Consider the following 21949-nt stretch of genomic DNA (forward strand, 5'->3'; position numbering starts at 1 on the left):
TGATTAAACCGACTTGTAGAGAATTTGGTGCTGATTTGGCATTCAGCTACACAAACCTGAGAATTTAGTTCGTCTATCAGGCACTGTTCTCAGTTGATCGGCTTTATATTTATCAAATCATTTTTAATATGTGCAAAAGTATAGAGTAATAGTATTCATTCAAATACATTACTACTCACTTTGTTCAAGTGAAACAATGTGTGCTTGATAATTACTTCTGTTTAAATTTAGACAAGTTTTTTTTAGTGGGTGTTAATTCTGAACACTAAGCTGCTATTAAACGGTTAACTTAAAAGGCTTCAATTTTTGTTCAGCTGAATCCATTCAAAATGAAATGCTACTTTGAAGACAAACATAACAATCACTTGCCATATTTCTATGCTTTCCAAAAACTTCCGAGTGTCTTTATTCTTTTTTTTCCCCTCAACCAGAACTGATCATTGTAAGGGCCGGTTTATACTTCACGCTCAGAACGCGTATGCACACACATCATGGCTGAAATGTGTTCCCAGCATTCATTTGACGCATCCTCTGAGCAGGTCCTCAAAAATTAATGCTTTATGTCTACAGTGTTTGAATCCTTTGCTCACTACTACACAGTGCAATTAATTGTATTACTATTACATTTTTCTGCCACCAACAGTACATGCCTGTTATTGACAGCAGCAGCTCACCAGTATCCATACCAAAAGTTCTTATGTGTGTGTGTTTATGGGGGGTTGCTGTTTTTTTGTTAGATAGATAGATAGTTAATAAAGTCTATCTATCTATCTATCTATCTATCTATCTATCTATCTATCTATCTATCTATCTATCTAATTCAAAATGCAAATTCAAGAAACGTAACCAGAACTAAAGTCGTATTTACAGTTCCAGGTCTTGATAGAAGAAGAAGTTCAGTCTGATATCTGCCGTGTTTAAATTACACAGTCTAAATGAGGCCTGAGCGTTTACATACACACTCAGCTTATGTGGAATGTACGTACCTTGCATGTTGTGTTACACAGGTAATGTGTTATCATGAGTCATCTTTTTTTCTGCTAATGTTCTTCAATTTTCTACAGTTTAGAAGCAGAACTTGTCCCCAGCCCTGCCCTGGATAAGCAGTCTAAGAAGATGAACGAATGGATGGATGAATGGTGAATATTGTACTGTACATGCAGAAGAGAGCTATAGAATTTATATTCCTTAGCATTTTCTACTGCGATTTTTTTTATCTCCATTCAATGTAAAATTGGATAAACAACAGGAACCAAGAGTGGTGGACTGCATTGTTGGTTGCTTTAATGTCTCCTAATTACTGGAGAATGTTTGAATTAGATGAACAATGTTCAAACATCTGTGCAAATGTCTTTTACTAAGCCTCCTTCTCCTTGTTGCATAATACACAAAAATGACAAAATACACAATAATGACATAATCAAGCTACATTCTTTAGCAAAAATTTAATCTGACTGTTTAAACTCAAATGGGATATGCATGAATACAAATGAATCAGAATTCAGTACCACATATGAAAATGGTCTGTATTTGATTAAAAAAAACACAAATCAAATACTATGTGGATTTTAGGTACATATGTTTCAATTACATTTAAAACCACACTGTACATGTGTGTGTGTGTGTGTGTGTGTGTGTGTGCAGGTGGATGAGCCTATCTGTTGGGCAGACCACAGTTTGTGAGACTGAAAGACTGTGTCTTTGATATGGATATGAGCAACAGTGGAGCACCACAAGTAACAGTCCTGTCTCCTTTTCACTTCACTCTGTACATCTCAGACTATAAATATAACACCACGTCATGCCTCTTGCAGAAATTCTCAGATGATTCTGCACTTATGGGGTGTATTGATAAAGGGGATGAGCCAGAGTATAGGATTCAGGAAGAGAACTTTGCTCCTTGGTGCCATGAAAACTGTCTGCATCTTAACATCAGCAAAACCAAGGAACTGGTTTTTGATTTTCACAGCACCAAACAGACCCTATTCTTGGTCACTGTTCACAGAGTGGGTATAGAGGTGGTGCACTCCTACAAGTACTTGGGGATCCACATTGATGACAGGTTGGAGTGGTCTCAGAACACAGAATGAGCAGTGCAGGCTCTTTAGTTGTTTAATGCAAGTAGTGAAATCCTTCACATCTTCTACAACTCTGTGATAACCAGCATGATTTTCTACACTGTGGTGTATTATGCTGGTAACATCGTTTCAAGAAAGGCCAACCGAATCAACAAGCTAATTAAAAGGGGCAGGCTCAATTATAGGACAAATTCTGGACCCCTGGAGGTAGTAAAGAAAGGAGACAATGAAAATAAAACCAAGTGTCATTATGAGCAATGCTGCACATCCTCACTCTGACACACTAACACTGAGGACTTTCAGCCAACAAATTATTCAGCAGAAGTGTGTCAAGAAACTGGTGCTACTGGTGATCCTTTATACCAACAGCAATACGACAGCCAAGTCAGAAGTTTACTTTCTTTTTAATTTTCTTGCTTTATAGCCATTCTGGTGTGTGTTCTACCTATATATCTACCTATTTATTTAACAAGCTTCTGTAACAAGCCAGATTTCCCCCTGTGGAGAAATAAAGTTCTATCTATTTTCTGTATATATTTTATGCTGCATTCATATTATATTTTACATTTATGTTTTTTATACTACACTAATAATTATTGCATAACAGACTAGGCTAATACTGTGTGCGGGCACTTAATAATTAAAACTAAATTAAACATAACTTAGGCTTCCCATTTGACACCTCTATCTATGCCAAGTTTTTAGTTTTACTTTTTTAAAGGAAGCCTGTCTCCTCTTAAACCTGACAGTTTTAATGTGTGAATATTTTTAAAAACAATTTTCAGAATCATGGATTAGAAGGCAATGGACAATACATAGAATTTCAAACATCATGAACTGTACAATTCATACTATTAAACTTCTTTCTGTGGTGCACTCTTAAGGACAAAATTTATGCAAAAAAAGCATACACAAAAATCTATTAGCTCAACTTAAAATGTATATTTTTAGAAACTGCTACAAACCCTATCTGTCATTAAAAATAAAGACTTATTACAGTATTAATGTTTATAACCATCTCATTTTTCTTGTATTTTTGGGTACTATCAAGGTTTAAAGCATAGCAGGAGAACACAGAATGTAGAATCATTGGTGTGGAAAGTAACGTAGGCATGTGAAGAACGAATTAACAGAAGTATATTATTAGCAGTATCCATCACCTTACTGGTCTTTCTGGATACTGAAATGGTATGTGATGATTTTTTCCCCTGAAGTCCAAGTTGTTAAAGTCTAATTCAAACACTCTCTTGAATTTAGTGGCTAAATGCAGCAAGTGTCCTAATATTAAATGTATAAATTGGTTAATCAACTTGAAAAATCTCCCAGTAGTAAAATGTAGCACAGAGTATATTTCCAAAACTGAATTCATCATTATTTAAAGTAAGAACTGTTATATTTGGTCCAATATAGACAGCTAGCACCCATTCAACATGTTTTACTACTAATGAGAAGAACTTCTATTTTTCCCTATTTTTCCATTTGTTTGAACATGGCTACTGTAAAATCAGAATGGGCCCTGATCATCATTTCATAAATAAAGCAAATTCATTGATTGTTTTCCAATCTAATCCAACTGAAAAAACAAAGCTTATCTTTTCAGCAACATACACTAACTATACTAATCATTAAATCATCCTTAGAAAGTATATGCCCAGAATGTCATACCAATATTGGTGTGGGAGCAGTTTAGAGTCATCACTGAAAGTAACTGCATGGAAGTCTTTGGTCTATGATTTGTTACAAAACAAATACATGATTTAGGCATCTTAAAAGGATCTTACAAAGATTATTTTTTTAAGTAAAGTAGGGGTTATCCAAAGCAGCCACTCCAGCAGCCACACCTCCATCAGCAAATTCGCTGCTCTTGGTCCGGAGAAGGTGTCCAGCACACTCATTCAGCACCATCTCTGTGCCATGCCTTGCAAAAACAAAAACCCAGTTAATTCATAACGTCAAGTGTGTACTATATAAAGAAGGTCACAGCTCATCATAAAGAATTTTGTAATATATTAATGACTAGTATAACTTGTTCTTTTAATTTTTCACATTTGAATTAATGACTATCACAATTTTTGCCCAAAGTGTAATTTTGTTTAGCCAAATATAGTTATAGCAAACTTAAACAGTCTTTATAAAACTTACCTATTTTTTTTTTTGCCACACAGCAAATTTTGTAAAAAGGGACCTATAAACATGTGTGAGCATATGTTGTTTTTAGCAGAATTCCCACAAAGGCATGCTCAATTTTATATAATCACATTAAACCATTTATTTATTTATTACAAGAATGTATATGGCATTATAATTTTGAGTTCAGCTGGTATTTGGGAATAAGGGTGGTGACCACTTGGAAAAAGTTAGGGTGAATATCCGAATGGAATGAGCAGTAGAGTTGCAGTCCAAGAAGTTGGTTAACAGGACAATCACACATTTAGACTAATATTTAATAAGTGATCACATTATTTTAAACCTGCACCTTAAAAAAGTATTCTACAGTTCTAAGTTTGTAAATGGCCTGCTCCTGTGTACTGTAATATGCAAATTACAAGACTCTACTCTTTAAACAGGGTGTTGTTTTTTCAGAGCCAAAAAAAACGCAACATAAAGTATTTTGCTATAACTGATTTTATAAAGTTAAACAACAATACACTTTCAGAGACACGTTCTTGCCTACACAATGTATACCATGAACAGTTCCCCTTCATAAGCTACAGTGAAGAGATGAGCTTCAAAATTTTGTCAAGGTAAGAGATCCCAAAAAAGATCACCAAAGTCTGCCCAGTCTTTGACATTGACAAGCAGACAAATGTTGCAACTGAGGACATAATTGTAATAAACTATTGAAAAATAATGGCGCATGAGGCAGTACAATCTATAGGTGTCAGTTCTGATTAAACTAAAAGCAGTCTCTTCATCAAAAATTAAATATAGGCAAGCTCTGCACACATTAGGCACTCAGACCAAAACATAGCTAAAATCACTCTTCCTACATAAGCCCTTACAGGTCCTGACTAGACAAAGCTCATCTCTACCTAAGAAAAGTGGATGCAGACCACCCTAGGACTTTTCCCCCTATTTACAAATTAACATGGAACTTTCATCAGGATTTCAGTACTAAACAGTGTTCAACATGTTTTGCTTGTTTATAAACCTCACAACAATGCACATTTGCAAATATTCAAACAATATTTTAAATATGAACTGTTCTAATCTCAATATTTGTTGACAAACCTGCTATCACCAGAAATACTGACCCAGCATAAAGTTCAGATTATGTGTCAATGTGCATGATATGTACAGTCTCTGAATATCCCTTTTCTACTATAGGGAATGTAGTGATATTTGAAATAAGTTTCCACTGTTTAAAGAACTGAGTGGGATTTAATGAATCAAGGGTTTCTCTGCTAAAGTATAACAGGTTGAAATTGTGACTGTAGAGATAAAATTAAAATATGACTTTAGTCAAATAAAAAAAGAGAAAAAAAACTTACTTGGTATATTGCAAAACATAAAAATGACAATATTATCAGATGGTGATCCAAGTATCAGAATAATATGTTATTGTGGCATTCCTGACATTTCCAATCTTTGGTAAGGGCTGCACACTCTAAACCGGTTTATAAACATGCTGCTTGGAATTTAAAAACATACTTTCCTGAAACTATTGTATTTTCTCATTAGAGGATCTAATTCCTCTTCTAAGCCAACATGTGTCATGTAACATTGGCAGAGACTCAATAAATCTTCGTATAAATCTAAAGACCTGTTGAAAGTACCTCATAAAAACTACATTTTTGAAAATGCTATATCCTTAAAGTGGCATGTACAGATAAAATAATAAGGACAGTATATATGTAAGGGGCATGTCTAAAACTTCGACTTGCACCATACCTCACATAAACTCCGAATATTCCTAGTTCACTAAGGCAGGTCTGTAGTTTCAAAGGACTTCCCCTCCTTAAAATGCAGTTATTGATTGGCAGTGGTGTGATTTTATCCATGAGGATGTAGACACTTCTCTCTGGACTGTCTTTGACTTCATTCAGCACATGGCAAATATTTTCACCATAAATGTTGTTGCCTGCATACAGAAACAAACACATTTATTACGGTAATGGCGAGATATATACTGCTACATTCCTGTGTATAAAAACAAAATAAATCTGACGTTAACAGAACCAGATTTGAATAAGTAAGCACACAATCTATAAACAGTGAGAAGCTATTCACATTTGTGACTTTGCTTCAGAATAAATTAATTTTAGAAAACTAATAACCAATACCATCCTTTTCTTTACTAGCACACCGAAATGAGTCAAAGTGGAATCTTGGTGTTATACTTTGCATTTATACTTTAACTCCAAAAAGTTAAAAATATAAAATGAACAATTGTGAGGTCAGGTACTGGTGACGGACAAGAATATCTGTCTCACAACTGCTCCAGTTATTCCTAGTCATTATTGGTTTGAATTCAAAATAATACAATTACTTCCAAAGGTATTCAGTCGGGTTGAAGTCAGAGCTCTGTGCAAGCTGCTCCATCTCCTCCATACCAAACTCGTCAATCCATGTCTTAATGAACCTGGCTTTGTGCACAGAGACACAATCATGCTAGAACAGAAAAGGGTCTTCCCCAACTTGCTGCCACAAAGTTGGAAGCCCACAATTTTCTAAAATGTATTTGTATGCTGAAGCAAGCTTTCGAGGCAACTCAGGCCCCTTCTTCAGGCAAGATGTAATACAGAAACTGAAGTTTCCTATGTTTATATACACACTCTAGGACAAGAAACAACATTGGTAAATCTTTAAATGAGAGATTTTGTATGTAAAAAATTAATAGATTCATTCAGGCTAGGGTTAATTTAGCAAGAGAGAAAAGAACAATGTATTGTCAAGATCTCTGGATAAGATAACTGTCCAACAAGGTCTTTTGAAGTTTGTAATGAGTTTTTCAAAACAATGTGGGTCTGTAGACAGGTTGTCTGTCATTCTGAGAGATGTAAACAATCCTCATATCTGGCCATAAAACTCTTGTCTTTATTCAATCCATGTTGTAAAGTATTAAATTTTAGCATGAGTTTAACTTCCCATTCTTTTCTCTCTTGCTGTGTTTTGAAATTGCCCATAAGCACTGTGACCTTAAAGTCCTTCTCACAGTGTCCATGGCTGTTGAAGTGGGCCGCCACAGGAACATCTGTGTTGCCATGTTTAATGTGGAACCTGTGTAAGTTCATTCTCTGGCGGAGTGTTTGTCCAGTTTCTCCCACATAGAGTGCAGTGTCAGGACATTTCATGCAGAAAATTAGGTAGACTACATTAGATGATCTGCAGGAAAATGATCCCTTGATGTGATGTTCGAGTCGGCAGTCTGGTATAACTATACGGTCTGTATCATAGATGTGGGCACATGTTTTGCATCTTTTCTGTAGGCATGGAGATGTGCCATTTTCTGTTGGTTCACTTAGGGAGCCTCGGACAATTAATTGTTGAAGGTTTGGTGGTTGTCTGTATGCCAGGAGGGGAGGTTCAGGAAATACATTTTTCAGTGTTTGGTCATTGTTTAGTATTGGCTGAAGTTCTTTTATAATTTTTCGAAGTGTTTCAAGATGTGGGTTGTAGGTGACAACAAGGGGGATGCGATCCTTGTTGTCTTTGTTTTTATATTCCAGAAGGTTGTCTCTGGGTATGGCAGTAGCTCTTCTTATTTGAGTGTCTGTTGTTTTCGGGGTGTAACCTTGTTTGATGAAATCTTGTCTGAGCTCCTGCAGTTGTTGATCCCGGTCTGTTGGGTCTGAGCAAATACGATTGTACCGTATTGCTTGGCTGAAAATAATGGAGCGCCTTATATGCTTGGGGTGGAAGCTATCATTTTTCAGGTAGGTCCGTCTGTCTGTCGGTTTGTGAAAAATAGAAGTTACAAGGGTGTTGTCTTTCAGTTGAACGGTGGTGTCAAGAAAGCTGACTTCTGTTTTTGAGTAATTCAGCTTCAGCTTTATGTTGGGGTGAAAACAATTATATTCATTATGAAAATGGAGGAGGTCCTTTTCACTGGCAGTCCAGATTATGAAGATGTCATCTATGTAACGGAGATACAACATTGGTTTTACGATGCACATTGACATGAAATCTTCCTCCAATTTTGCCATAAAAAGATTTGCATAGTGAGGTGCAAACCGACATCCCATTGCAGTCCCCATTTGTTGTAAGTAGCAATCCTGTCCAAAAGAGAATAGATTATGTGTCAGAGTGAATTTTATCATTTCTATTACTGACTTTGTGGGTAAATCATGTTGTTTGAGGTACATTTCACATGCCAATATGCCATCATCATGGGGGATGTTAGTGTAAAGTGCCTCAACATCCATTGTGGCCAGTAAGGTTCCCTCAGGTAAGGGGCCTAAAGCAGACAGTTTTTTTAAGAAGTCAGTGGTGTCCTGGATGTAGCTGGTTGTGTTACGGGTGAGGGGTTTAAGGATCTGCTCCACCCAACCTGAAACATTTTCTGTAAGGGAGCCAATTCCTGAGATTATAGGTCTTCCTGGGTTCCCTTCTTTGTGGATTTTAGGAAGCATGTAGAAGTAACCCATTTTGGGGTTCTCAGGAATTAAACTGTTTACATGATCCCTGATGTCAAGAGGAAAGCTACTTACTATTTTTTTTAGTTCCTTTTTGTAGAGATCTGTTGGGTCTTCTTGCAGTTTGTGATAATGCATAGTATTGGACAATTGTCTTTGTGCCTCCTGTATGTAATCTGACGTGTTCATGATGACTAAAGCACCCCCTTTGTCTGCTGGTTTGATAATGATTTCTGTATTTTCCCTTAGTGAATGTATGGCTCTCCGCTCATCCCTAGTAATGTTTTCTATCCGATTTTGTTGCCTGTTTAAGATTCCTGTTTTCACTCTCTGTCGGAAGCAGTCTATATAATTATCCAGGGTAGAGTTTCTGCCAGCTTCTGGTGTCCATGTGGATTTATTGGTGGGGTTGTTGTAACTGCTTGTTGTTGGTTCCTGTGTGTTACTGTTTTCTTTCTTGTGGAAAAATTCTTTTAGTCTGAGTTTTCTGAAGAATTCTTCCATATCACTGCAGAGTCTGATGTTGTCAATGGGCTTTGCAGGACAATATGAGAGTCCCTTTGTAAGTACCGACATCTCTGCTTCATTTGGTGTGTATGAGGAGAGATTAACAATGCAGGTCTGTTGCTCTTTGTTTTTTGCTATTAAGTGTCCAGCTTTCTCTCGTAGTCTATGCAGCTTTTTCTTTTTGTTAACAGATCTCTACAAAAAGGAACTAAAAAAAATAGTAAGTAGCTTTCCTCTTGACATCAGGGATCATGTAAACAGTTTAATTCCTGAGAACCCCAAAATGGGTTACTTCTACATGCTTCCTAAAATCCACAAAGAAGGGAACCCAGGAAGACCTATAATCTCAGGAATTGGCTCCCTTACAGAAAATGTTTCAGGTTGGGTGGAGCAGATCCTTAAACCCCTCACCCGTAACACAACCAGCTACATCCAGGACACCACTGACTTCTTAAAAAAACTGTCTGCTTTAGGCCCCTTACCTGAGGGAACCTTACTGGCCACAATGGATGTTGAGGCACTTTACACTAACATCCCCCATGATGATGGCATATTGGCATGTGAAATGTACCTCAAACAACATGATTTACCCACAAAGTCAGTAATAGAAATGATAAAATTCACTCTGACACATAATCTATTCTCTTTTGGACAGGATTGCTACTTACAACAAATGGGGACTGCAATGGGATGTCGGTTTGCACCTCACTATGCAAATCTTTTTATGGCAAAATTGGAGGAAGATTTCATGTCAATGTGCATCGTAAAACCAATGTTGTATCTCCGTTACATAGATGACATCTTCATAATCTGGACTGCCAGTGAAAAGGACCTCCTCCATTTTCATAATGAATATAATTGTTTTCACCCCAACATAAAGCTGAAGCTGAATTACTCAAAAACAGAAGTCAGCTTTCTTGACACCACCGTTCAACTGAAAGACAACACCCTTGTAACTTCTATTTTTCACAAACCGACAGACAGACGGACCTACCTGAAAAATGATAGCTTCCACCCCAAGCATATAAGGCGCTCCATTATTTTCAGCCAAGCAATACGGTACAATCGTATTTGCTCAGACCCAACAGACCGGGATCAACAACTGCAGGAGCTCAGACAAGATTTCATCAAACAAGGTTACACCCCGAAAACAACAGACACTCAAATAAGAAGAGCTACTGCCATACCCAGAGACAACCTTCTGGAATATAAAAACAAAGACAACAAGGATCGCATCCCCCTTGTTGTCACCTACAACCCACATCTTGAAACACTTCGAAAAATTATAAAAGAACTTCAGCCAATACTAAACAATGACCAAACACTGAAAAATGTATTTCCTGAACCTCCCCTCCTGGCATACAGACAACCACCAAACCTTCAACAATTAATTGTCCGAGGCTCCCTAAGTGAACCAACAGAAAATGGCACATCTCCATGCCTACAGAAAAGATGCAAAACATGTGCCCACATCTATGATACAGACCGTATAGTTATACCAGACTGCCGACTCGAACATCACATCAAGGGATCATTTTCCTGCAGATCATCTAATGTAGTCTACCTAATTTTCTGCATGAAATGTCCTGACACTGCACTCTATGTGGGAGAAACTGGACAAACACTCCGCCAGAGAATGAACTTACACAGGTTCCACATTAAACATGGCAACACAGATGTTCCTGTGGCGGCCCACTTCAACAGCCATGGACACTGTGAGAAGGACTTTAAGGTCACAGTGCTTATGGGCAATTTCAAAACACAGCAAGAGAGAAAAGAATGGGAAGTTAAACTCATGCTAAAATTTAATACTTTACAACATGGATTGAATAAAGACAAGAGTTTTATGGCCAGATATGAGGATTGTTTACATCTCTCAGAATGACAGACAACCTGTCTACAGACCCACATTGTTTTGAAAAACTCATTACAAACTTCAAAAGACCTTGTTGGACAGTTATCTTATCCAGAGATCTTGACAATACATTGTTCTTTTCTCTCTTGCTAAATTAACCCTAGCCTGAATGAATCTATTAATTTTTTACATACAAAAATCTCTCATTTAAAGATTTACCAATGTTGTTTCTTGTCCTAGAGTGTGTATATAAACATAGGAAACTTCAGTTTCTGTATTACATCTTGCCTGAAGAAGGGGCCTGAGTTGCCTCGAAAGCTTGCATATTGTAATCTTTCTAGTTAGCCAATAAAAGGTGTCATTTTGCTTGGCTTTTCTCTACATTCATAATGGCTAACACGGTACAACACCCTAGTACTATGCTGAAGCATTAACAGTACCCTTTATACGAGCGAAAGTCATTTTAGACGTTGTGCATTTCAGCACTCGTTGCCCCTGCTCTAGGAGTCCACGTGTTCTACTACTTTGTGAGTGAACTGTTGTTGCCCGTAGACACTTGCACTTCACAATAACAGCACAGCAGACTGTGGCAGATCAGTCAGAGTAGAGATTTCACATACTGACTTATGGCAAAGGTGGCATCCTTTTAAACCAATTCTACTATCAGTCTTGACATTAAAGACTACATGGCTATGTGCTTTATTTTTTGTACCTACTAGCTGTATTAACTGGTTTCACCTTGGAAATTAACTAAGACAATGGGCCTCAGCTATAGTGCTGTAGGTTGATTGGATGTATCAGAAGTATTTTGTAATTAACCAAGTAGTTTTCTGTATATGATATTTATTTTTATCAGGGATTAACATTAATAGATCATTGGCACTCCTTATTCTTGAACATTCTATATACAATTGTTGAGGAGTAAAACATTAATGCCACAAATCAATCAATTGCTTTTCCTAGTGACTGATACTGGCTTTTGTTGATGGTCATTGGACAAATACGATTTTACTGGAAACTATATTATTTGGAATTCAAACAGGTAATTACTTGGAACAACTGAAGTTTTGGGTATAAATACAATTTCACCCCATAATACATACTGTAAGAAAGGCAGCTTGAATCAGAATTGAATGCAATGCTTTGTTATGTAATCTTGTACCATCAGGGGTGGACTGGCCATTAGTGCATTTGGGCAATGCCCGGTGGGCCGCGGACTCTGGTCTGGTCATGGGCCGGCCATTTCATGAAATAAATTTTATGTACTGGTTACTGTTTGACATTAAAATTAATTTTCTAAACTACCAGGCTACTAAACATTATCTGTCCAGTACTGAAATTTATATAGTCTTATATAATATCAAGTTGTTTTAGTTTTAGTCAGTATGCCACATTGCAGTGAAAAATTTGGACAAAACTGCCTTTTCATAAATTAATGAAAACAACTGATAACATTCATGCAGCAATCGTTTTTCATTTTTGAGGTGTGTATATCTTATTCGTGTCACTCAACAAAGAGCGAATCAATGCGATTGCTACTGTTCTGCCCCACATCTTGTTAGCTGTTATTCGTTGAGCTGTGCTCCCTCTTCGTCTTGTTATTTATTAACACACCTGTCAGCCACATCCCACACTCACAGTGGTATCATAAATGTCTATGAAACTCACGTAAAGCATGTAGGTCGCCTAATAATCATTTGAATACAATACACCCCATTGTCTCACGTAGGCATCCCTTTATCTCTTGTTTCAGTCACGTCCAAAGCGTATCTTTTGGGTATATAAACCCCTGGGTCTGGTTAGTTGTGGTACGCAGCAATTTGAACCTCTGTCTACGCGCTTCTCTTTGTCTTGAGCCAACCGTGGAAATCACTCGCCTTGTAAGCGTCTTTTAAAGCATCATTGTTTAATGTATACTCTCTGCTATGTATTGCTTTGTAAATCATTCTTTATTGTCTTTGGTTGTACACATGTATATACCTGTATGTTTCTTTTGTATATATTTCAGTTTACAACGGGGTACGTCCAGTAAAAGCCTTCAAGAAAGTTCACCCCTTGTCGTTTTTATGTGGATGTGCCGAGTTGTTTAAGCTCTCTGTGGCTGCGTTGCACGGACAGCGCGGAGTGAGGCAGAAAAGCTACAGTGCATGGGTAAAACGTGCAGACGCTGCAGAAGGAGATAACAGAAACAAAAGAGAGACAAGGAGCATGGAGTGTTCTGAAAAAAGGCAAGTAGACACAGAAAACTGAACTTTCAAAGATGAATGGACAAACCAATATATGTTCATTCTTCCTGTGGGTAGTTCAAAACTAGTTTGTCTCATGTGTTCCAAAACCTTGGCTTTAGTAAAAATTAGCAATGTGAAGGGCCACTATGACAGAAAATTTAAATTTTAATTTAATACCCCTGCTCTAGTACCTCTGTATTTAACTTGTCGGTCTGTCAGGTAGCATACAGTGCTGACTGCCCTAATATAATGACAAAATTCTATGAAATAGAATAGAATGGGTATCCTACCCATTATTCCAGTTTGCAGTATTTTCAATAATTTATGCAAAGAACACAACATAACCATCCAAGTAATTCACAGTGTTAGTTTTTAAGCGACATAGCAGCTACGGGATCTGTTTAGCGTGCCAGAAGGAAAAATGTAGGTAGAGCAGTGTTTTCCCTCCTGTTTCTGTAGTGACACACTTTTGTAACCCAAAAAAACTCAAGGCACAGTACGATTCTACCAACCAAAAAAGCATTAAATCTCTTAGACGTCATAAACTCTACGAAGAGGCGGGATAGGGGGCAGAAAAAAAGCAGTTTGGAGATTGCCGTTTACAGACACAGAACTTAGTGAGCACTTTGGACACATTTCACAGCTGCTTCGTCCTTTTGCCCATTCATACATGTGGTCCTCTCTCTGCCTCATTCCACTAACCTGGGGTCTGAGGCAAATGGTATGCCCACTGGCCCTTGGTTCTGCGAGAGTAGCTAACAAACATGCACCTAAGCAATTGGACCCCCAATACATCTCCTGGCTGCTAAAGTACTCTCTAAGAGCTGTGTGTTCAAAACAGCAATCACGGAGCTGCTTTTATATCTGCTACTCCAGGTACTCCTGTCCTCCTCAGACAGGTCTCAACCACCTGAGCGGCACGTCTCTCTCAAATCTAGACCCAGGGGCACTACACTGTTATTTCCATAGCGCACCAGTTTAAAAACACTTGCGTAGAGTATACAGTAATTATCAAGTTGTTGATGGTGATAAACAATTGAGGATAGTATTTGTGGAAGTTTTAATGTATATCCATTTAAGAGATCCATATTACTTCAATTAAATCAGTCTTAGCAGTGTGTTCAAAGTCAACAGTCGTTTCGATTGTTTTTTACTTTGACATGTCTGTGCCTCATATGCTATGCCAATTTGAGAATTAATACCGGGTCCTCCCTGTGTGGTAGCACTTTGAGTAAAAAGAAAAGAGCCATACAAATGAAATGAATTATTATTATTAATACAATGGCCTTGTTTTCTTATTGTTAAAATGTCTTTTTAACTTGCCTTTTAGGAAGGTATTGAATTTCAGGCTTTACTTCCTCAAGTAGTATTTTGTTAAAAGTTCAGATTTGAGGTCATTATTTAAGTTTAACTGTGGTGGGTTGGCACCCTGCCCGGGATTGGTTCCTGCCTTGTGCCCTGTGTTGGCTGGGATTGGCTCCAGCAGACCCCCGTGACCCTGTAGTTAGGAATATAGCGGGTTGGAAAATGGATGGATGGATGGATTTAAGTTTAAACTATGCCATTAACTTTTAAAATTCCTCTCCGCTGATTCTACATTACTTTTGAGATACAGTGTGTATTTACATAATAATAATAATAATAAATTTTATTTATATCATGATTTATGTACTCATTTTATAGTTAATAATAATAATAATGCATTTTATTTATAGGAGCACTTTACATTAGCAGTAAATCTCAAAGTGCAACATAAAAAGATTAAACAAAGGCAAAGCAAGATAAAAACAGAGATAAAACAACAATAATTATAGCATTCTTGTTAATATGCTTTCCTAAATAGAAAAGTCTTTAGCTGTTTTTTCAAACAGCCCACAATCTGCTGTGTTTTCAGGCTCTCTGGTAGGGCATTCCAGAGCCGTGGAGCAGCGGCTGTAAAGGCTTGGTCACCCATTGTATGAAGTTTGGTCACAGGGGGGCGAAGGCAGTAGGTATTTGTAAAACGGAGGCTTCTTGTAGTGGATTGTAATATAAGGAGTTCTTTAAGATATTGTGGAGCATTTCCATGGATACACTGGTGAGTAAAGAAACAGAGTTTGTATTCGATATGGAGATGGATAGGGGGCCTATGAAGTGACTGAAGGATTGGTGAGATATGTTCATATTTCCGCACCCTCATCAGGATTCTTGCAGCACTATTTTGAATTTGTTAGAGCTTTTGAAGGCTCTTGTTGGGTATCCCAATGAGGAGTGCATTACAATAGTCCAGTCTGGATGAGACAAAGGCATGAACCAGCTTTACAGCATCACAGAGGGAGAGGTAGGGACGGAGTTTGGCTATATTTCAGAGATGAAGGAATGCAATTTTACAAAGGTGATGGATATGTGTATCAAATGACAGATGGGAGTCTAACTTGACACCCAGATTTGTAACAGAAGGGTAGAGGGTAATGGTACGGTCAGAAAAGGAAATACAGGATTTACAGAGGAACGAAGTTGATGGGGGCGCCAATTAAAAGAGCTTCAGTTTTGGTGCTGTTCAGCTTGAGGAAGTTCTTCGACATCCAGGCCTCAATCTCATCCAAGCAAGAGGAAAAAGTTGATGGAGTTGTAAGAGAAGTAGAATCAAGTCTCACATAGAGCTGCGTATCATTGGCATAGCAATGGAAAGAAACTCGATGCTTACGGATGATGTGACCCAGGGGTAGTATATAGATATTAAAGAGGGTCGGCCCAAGGACTGATCCTTGTAGGACTCCACAGGTGACAGTGTGGGTATGAGATTTAGCATCCCCCAAGGCTAAATACTCAGTCCTGTCTGTAAGATAGGACTTGAACCACTCGAAAGCAATGCCAGAAAGTCCAATTGTATAGTGAAGATGATGAAGGAGAATATTCTGATCTACCATATCAAATGCAGCTGTAAGGTCCAGGAGAATAAGGAGTGATGGAGAGCCATGGTCATCAGCCATCAGGAGGTCATTGGTGACTTTGACCAGGGCGGTCTCTGTGCTGTGAGAAGTTCGGAAACCAGACTGAAATTTTTCAAACAGATTGAATTTTTTGAGGTGATCCCAAAGCTGAACCAAAACAACCTTTTCCAAAACCTTAGACAAAAATGGAAGGTTGGAGATCAGACGACAGTTTGTTATCACTTCAGGATCCAAAGAGGATTTTTTTAAATGAGATCTGATTTTTGCGGTTTTCAAGGCCAGCGGGACTAAGCCGCTCTGGAGAGAGTGATTAATGATGTCAGCAATAAGAGGGCTTATATCTGATATATTAGCTTTTATCAGAGGAGTAGGAAAAGGGTCCAATGAACACGTTGAAGGTCGCATCCTCTGTGTGATGTCCTCAACTTCTTTAACTGTGGTACAGAGGAACTGGGAAAGGCAGCCCATTGGCTTTGATGTACAAACATCCAGCGATGGAGGGCTGGATGCAGACAATGAGGAGCGGACGCTGTCCACTTTAGAGGTGAAATATTCAATAAAATTATTGCACTGCTCCTCTGTGAAATTATTACAGGTGTTGGTGTGAGGATTGAGTAAATGGTTTATCACGGAAAAAAGTTGTTTGGAATTCCCAGGACTGTTGTTGATTAAATTTGAATAGTATTGATCTGGCAGTGGTCAGTGCCCTGGAGTAGTGTTTTTGGTGTTCCTGATAAGCTAATTTATGGACTGTTGAACTGGTTGCAACAAAAAACCGCTCAAGGGCTCGCCCAGCTGTTTTCATCTGTTGAAGCTCACTTGTAAACCACGGGGCAGATTTTACAAAAGAGACCACTCGTGATTTAACTTGGGCATGGGTCTCAAGGATGTTGTGGAGCCCATTGTTGTAGTAATCGACTAATTCACTGACAGAAGAAAGGTGGGGAGAAATGGAGAAGATCTTAATGTCAGCATTTAAATCAGTCAAATTAATTTTTTTCAGATTCAGGTTATAGTTACATGTTAGATGCAATAAATCATGATATTTATGCGATTATTTTTTTAATCAATTGCCAGCTCTAATATATTAAATATCTCATGATAGATGGCCAGGAACTTTGCCCGGCCAGGACACCCTTTTGAGGAAAGGGGGAGTGGACATATCACCAGCAGTACCTCCCCTGGGACACGAGGGGGCAGCCCCCTGGGGCATGTCTGGACCACGCGATGGAAACATAGATGCTCCACCTTGCATGGGCTCTTGGCCACCACCAGGGGGTGCCTGGACAGTTCCGGAGCCAAGGTCTACAGCACTTCTGCCACACCCAGAAGTGCTACCAGTAGAGGAGCCGGATTCCCTTGTAGCACTTCTGCCACACCCGGAAGTGTTGCTGCAACATGATCGAGGAGTACCTGGAGCACTTCCGGGTACGGTATAAAAGAGGCCACCTCACTCCAGCAAGACGGCCAGAGTTGGGTGGAGGAGGACAAGGTTGCGAGTGAGGAGTGGAGGTTGCAGAAGAAAGGATTGAGTTGAACCGAACTGAGTTGAGTATATTACAGCATGGTGTTGTGTGCAGGACAATGAAAATAAATAAACGTGTGTGTTCTGGACATTCTGTGTCTGTCTGTAGCTGGGCTATCTTCTACTAATATACTATATATACATATATACAGTACACACACACACACACACACACACACACACACAGACACACTCTTTCTACTGGTCAAAAGTTTTAGAACAGCTCAGTTTTTCTAGTTTTGATCAGTTGAAATTCAATGAATGACCAAAAATGGTGAAAAGGTAAGCAGTCAACCACCAGAGAATGTTTACGGTGGCAAAACTTGGAAAAAAAGGAAATTTTAGAATATTACAAATGGGCCTTCTTCAGGGAACAACTAATGGGTTACAACGTACAGATGTTCTGCAGCAATTGAAGCAAATTAAGTCTTGCAAGTTGAACAATTTGCACAGGTGTCCCAACTTCTGTCTATTCCAACTCTGCTTCAAGACAGACAGAGGGTTTTTAAGTAATAACAGAAGTTACAGTAATAAGGAGTTATACTGTGTATAATTCTGTCAAGCAAGGACGGATGATGGTTTTATGATATATTTTTTGAGAGTTGCCTTAATAGTTACCAAAATCATGAAGGCAGCATTCACAAAACTGTAGACAAATAGGCAAAAGCAAAGCTCCCTTTTCACTTCCTCACCTCCTCCTTCTCTCTGTGGCTTCAGTACAAACATATCTGGATCACGAAGAGCCATGGCTAGTGCCCTGTCACCTTCATCGCCCTGCAAATAAGAAGAATCATTTAAGAACTTGTTAAAAGCACATTTAAAAAGAACAGTCAATCAATTACTGAAAATATTACTGAATTTAGTTTGTCATTTTACAAGAGACTACCCAAATAAGTTGAAAACCCCTTTCTAATCACAAAGCAATAAATCATAATAGATGTTATGTTAAGAAAATTCAGTTTACCTGATCCAAAGAGTAGAGTCCAGCAAAGGTTGACCTAATACGGGAGACAGCATCTGGGTTATCAGGAAAGAAACGCTCAAGAATTCCTGGCCGTGACAACTCCTGCTGCACCTTCTTTGTTCCTGCTAAATGGCCTGCAATGTCTGGACACTTCACTGCTCTGGACCGCTCCATCATCAGCCGGGCTTCCCAGTTCTAGACAAATAAAAACATCATTGCCATACAAAGTAGATACAAAATTTATTTTTTAGTACAGAAAGAAATTATTAAAACCATTTATGTTCCACATGCTCACCAGGTCATTATATTCTGATGATCATGTCCATTTAGGATTTTTTTCTTTTTTTTTTTTTTTAAATAACAGCTTTGCTCTTATAAGCAATTAAACACTACACTTAAAGACTTAAGTTGCTATCATTTTTTGAGGGAAGTTATTGAACTTAATTTTGGAAAAAAAATTATACAAACATTTACACAGCCTTCTGCATATGGAAATATACCAAGAAGATAAACTGAAAGAAAAATATGATGCTTTTTTAAAAAGACTTAGATCACAAAATAAAAATAAATATAACAGAAAGAAAAACCTGTTGCCTCTTTGGGCTAACATAAAAGAGTTCTGAATCACTATCTATTCTTTTAAGTTACTTGGAAGTGGCCCACTACAGTACCATGGCACAGTTTTCCAGTTTCCATTTCCAGTCTCTCTCTAGACCAGGGGTCTCCAAGTTGCATGTTTTCATTCTAACCCTTTTCTTAATTGGTGACCAGTTTTTGCTGCTAATTAACTTCTTTTCCTTTCATTTTAATTGACTTGTTTTTTAGGCTTTGTTCCTCTGAATTTCTTCATCGTTCCTCTGAATTGCTTCATTTCTTTCCTAAATGGCACCCAAACAGAAATGAAATGTGAAGTGAGCCAACAGAAAACAAAGTAATTAGGCTCTGATTCTTGTTGTTAATTAAAGCGGTTCTTTAATTCTATGGCTTGTTGCTGCTCCCATTGTGCAATAAAACACATTTCTGAAATTGTTGATTTTCTCTTTTCTAAGAGCAGTATTAAAATGTTTTGTGGATCTGAGCAGACCAACATTCCTGAGGCCGTCATCTTTTTTTATGTTCAGATGATGATGGACACAGTTTGATGGTCATGTTTTGGCTCATTTTGTATCTCCATACATATTATAATAATAATAATAATAATAATTCATTACATTTATATAGCGCTTTTCTCAGTACTCAAAGCGCTATCCACACAGGGAGGAACCGGGAAGTGAACCCACAATCTTCCACAGTCTCCTTACTGCAAATCTCATATTTGGCTGCTAATTAAGGGAAAAAAGGGGGTCTGAGTCTTCAAGACCAACTCAATTAAAATTACTTCAAAAAGTTAATTAGCAGCAAAAACAGGTCATTAATTAAGAAAAGGGTTAGAATGGAAACCTGCTGCCACTGCGGCCCTCCAGGACCGGAGGTGGAGACCCCAGCCATATACTCTGGCATTTCTGCTTTCATGAACTGAGTGTTCATCTGACTCTGTACTCAAGTAGCCTATGCTGGTATGGCAGCTTTAAACTTAATTCTGGGGTCACTTTCTGCCAAGCATCAGAAGCACTACCAGTGTCAAGAGAAACCTTTCATTGTCTTCAGTGATACCAGGTTAGAACTTCTTCTAGTGGCTCCAGGAGAACACACACTGTTGACCCTTCTTTTCTCTTGAAACACAGCCTCCAGCACAGGCAGCACAGCCTCCAAAATGTGCCCCGTAGCAACTTAAGTGTTACCAGCTATTATTATTATCTCTTTGGCCACACTCTTTAAATTGCTATGCAATGTCAAGGTCATATGCCCTGCCAATAACTGGGTTGCCCTGAAACCTTGCTTCCTTCTTCACTCTCATAGCACTATTATCCCACAACGCCATGTCAAAGACCTTTTCTGCTCTCAGTATGTAATTTTTCTCACGTTTTGCTAGAGGCAGTCTGTGGGTGTGTCTCATGTCCAATGCCACTCAGGGGGTGCCTTCAAAAAGCTGTTGTCAGCCAGACAACCCACACAACAGTGAAAGATGAAAATTGTGACACAAGCATTGAAAACAATTTATTTGAACACTAACCACCTAATAATGATAATCATAAAAGTAAAAATAATAACAACAACAATATTACCTTCTCTGTATATTGCTGAGGCATATAGCCATACCGGTAGTAAACAACTGCAACTTCGTGCCCATCTCTAAAAATAAAATGCAATACATTAACATTTTACACATATTTTACAAAGGGTTTTTACCAAGTAATGACTGACCGATAGGAAGCCCAAGGAAGCCCAAACTGTTACATTTGATAACTGATCATTTTTTTTTTTCAGTCTGTTAAATTTCGCAAAAAAGTAATATTTAGGCATTAAATTTGAAGAAATGTGTAATTTTTAAGTTCCCTGCACAGGTTGTTAACTTCTTTTCTTTTAGAAAATAAACAAAGCATTTGACCTGTGTTCAGACATTTGCGCAATGATGTAGTTTTGCTTTTCCTCACGCTCATCTGTGTCACACTCATGTACACAAGCGCTTAAACAGACCTGCTCATAGCTAATTTGCTCCATGCAAAGGACCTTTATTTGAGAAATTCTAGCAAAGATTTACCAAATTGCCACTACTTACAAGAAAAGTCTCTTTTCCCCATCTAAATATCCTTTTTCAGTCACATCTTCAAATTTTCTCCGAATAACAGGAACATTTCTGCAGCCATGAAAAACAGAAAAAAGGCTTTTCACAATGTCTTCTTTTAACAATGTTAAAATGTATTTTAAGTTCACAGTTGCACTGGAGTTCAGTTACTTTGAGCTGCAAGGCCTGTAGAGCATTGTCCACATTAACAGCAAAATGAGATGAAAAAATTGCAACATCAGTCTCGCTGCACCTGAATTCTGAAAGTGAGATTCCAATTCACCATGAAGGATGCCAACCTTAGCTGCATATCCAGCAAAGTCCTCACATCTATCTGAATACAGTTACTAATAAACAGGACAAATAAACAGGTTTTGCTTGTTGCAGTTAACTAAGATTATTGCAAAGTTTGTCTTACATGTTCATTTTTAAAGAATACGCTTGTGCATGGTGGTTTTATCAGTGATGGATTTTGTTGGTGGAGGGTGTGATTCCAGAAATGGGCACAAATCAGAATTAAGAGCGCTGTTTAAAAATCTGAAAGAAGGAAGTTAGAATGAGAGCGGTTTTCTGGCAGCAGATCTATCAAAACAGATTACTTTTGTTAATGACTTTCCAG

General features: G+C 38.1%; 1 protein-coding gene across 2 annotated transcripts in view; it reads right to left on the bottom strand.

The window, feature by feature from the left end:
- Positions 1 to 581: 581 nt before the first annotated feature.
- gss (glutathione synthetase) overlaps positions 582 to 21949 on the bottom strand; it is a 39601-nt gene continuing 18233 nt past the window's right edge. The window contains exons 8-14 of one of the 2 annotated variants that reach the window (XR_007936032.1): positions 21325 to 21402; positions 20831 to 20897; positions 18666 to 18860; positions 18394 to 18475; positions 5970 to 6159; positions 2741 to 3996; positions 1263 to 2686 (exon numbers count right to left, since the gene is read on the bottom strand). Coding sequence is in view for 1 of the 2 variants with exons in the window: in XM_028811603.2 (XP_028667436.2) it covers positions 3873 to 3996; positions 5970 to 6159; positions 18394 to 18475; positions 18666 to 18860; positions 20831 to 20897; positions 21325 to 21402 (736 nt within the window). In the remaining variant the exon portion in view is untranslated. Of the gene's footprint in view, positions 3997 to 5969; positions 6160 to 18393; positions 18476 to 18665; positions 18861 to 20830; positions 20898 to 21324; positions 21403 to 21949 lie in introns of both variants that reach the window. The other variant, XM_028811603.2, reaches the window with a different exon arrangement.

Source organism: Erpetoichthys calabaricus, chromosome 10, assembly GCF_900747795.2.
Source record: "Erpetoichthys calabaricus chromosome 10, fErpCal1.3, whole genome shotgun sequence".
Lineage (NCBI taxonomy): Eukaryota > Metazoa > Chordata > Cladistia > Polypteriformes > Polypteridae > Erpetoichthys > Erpetoichthys calabaricus.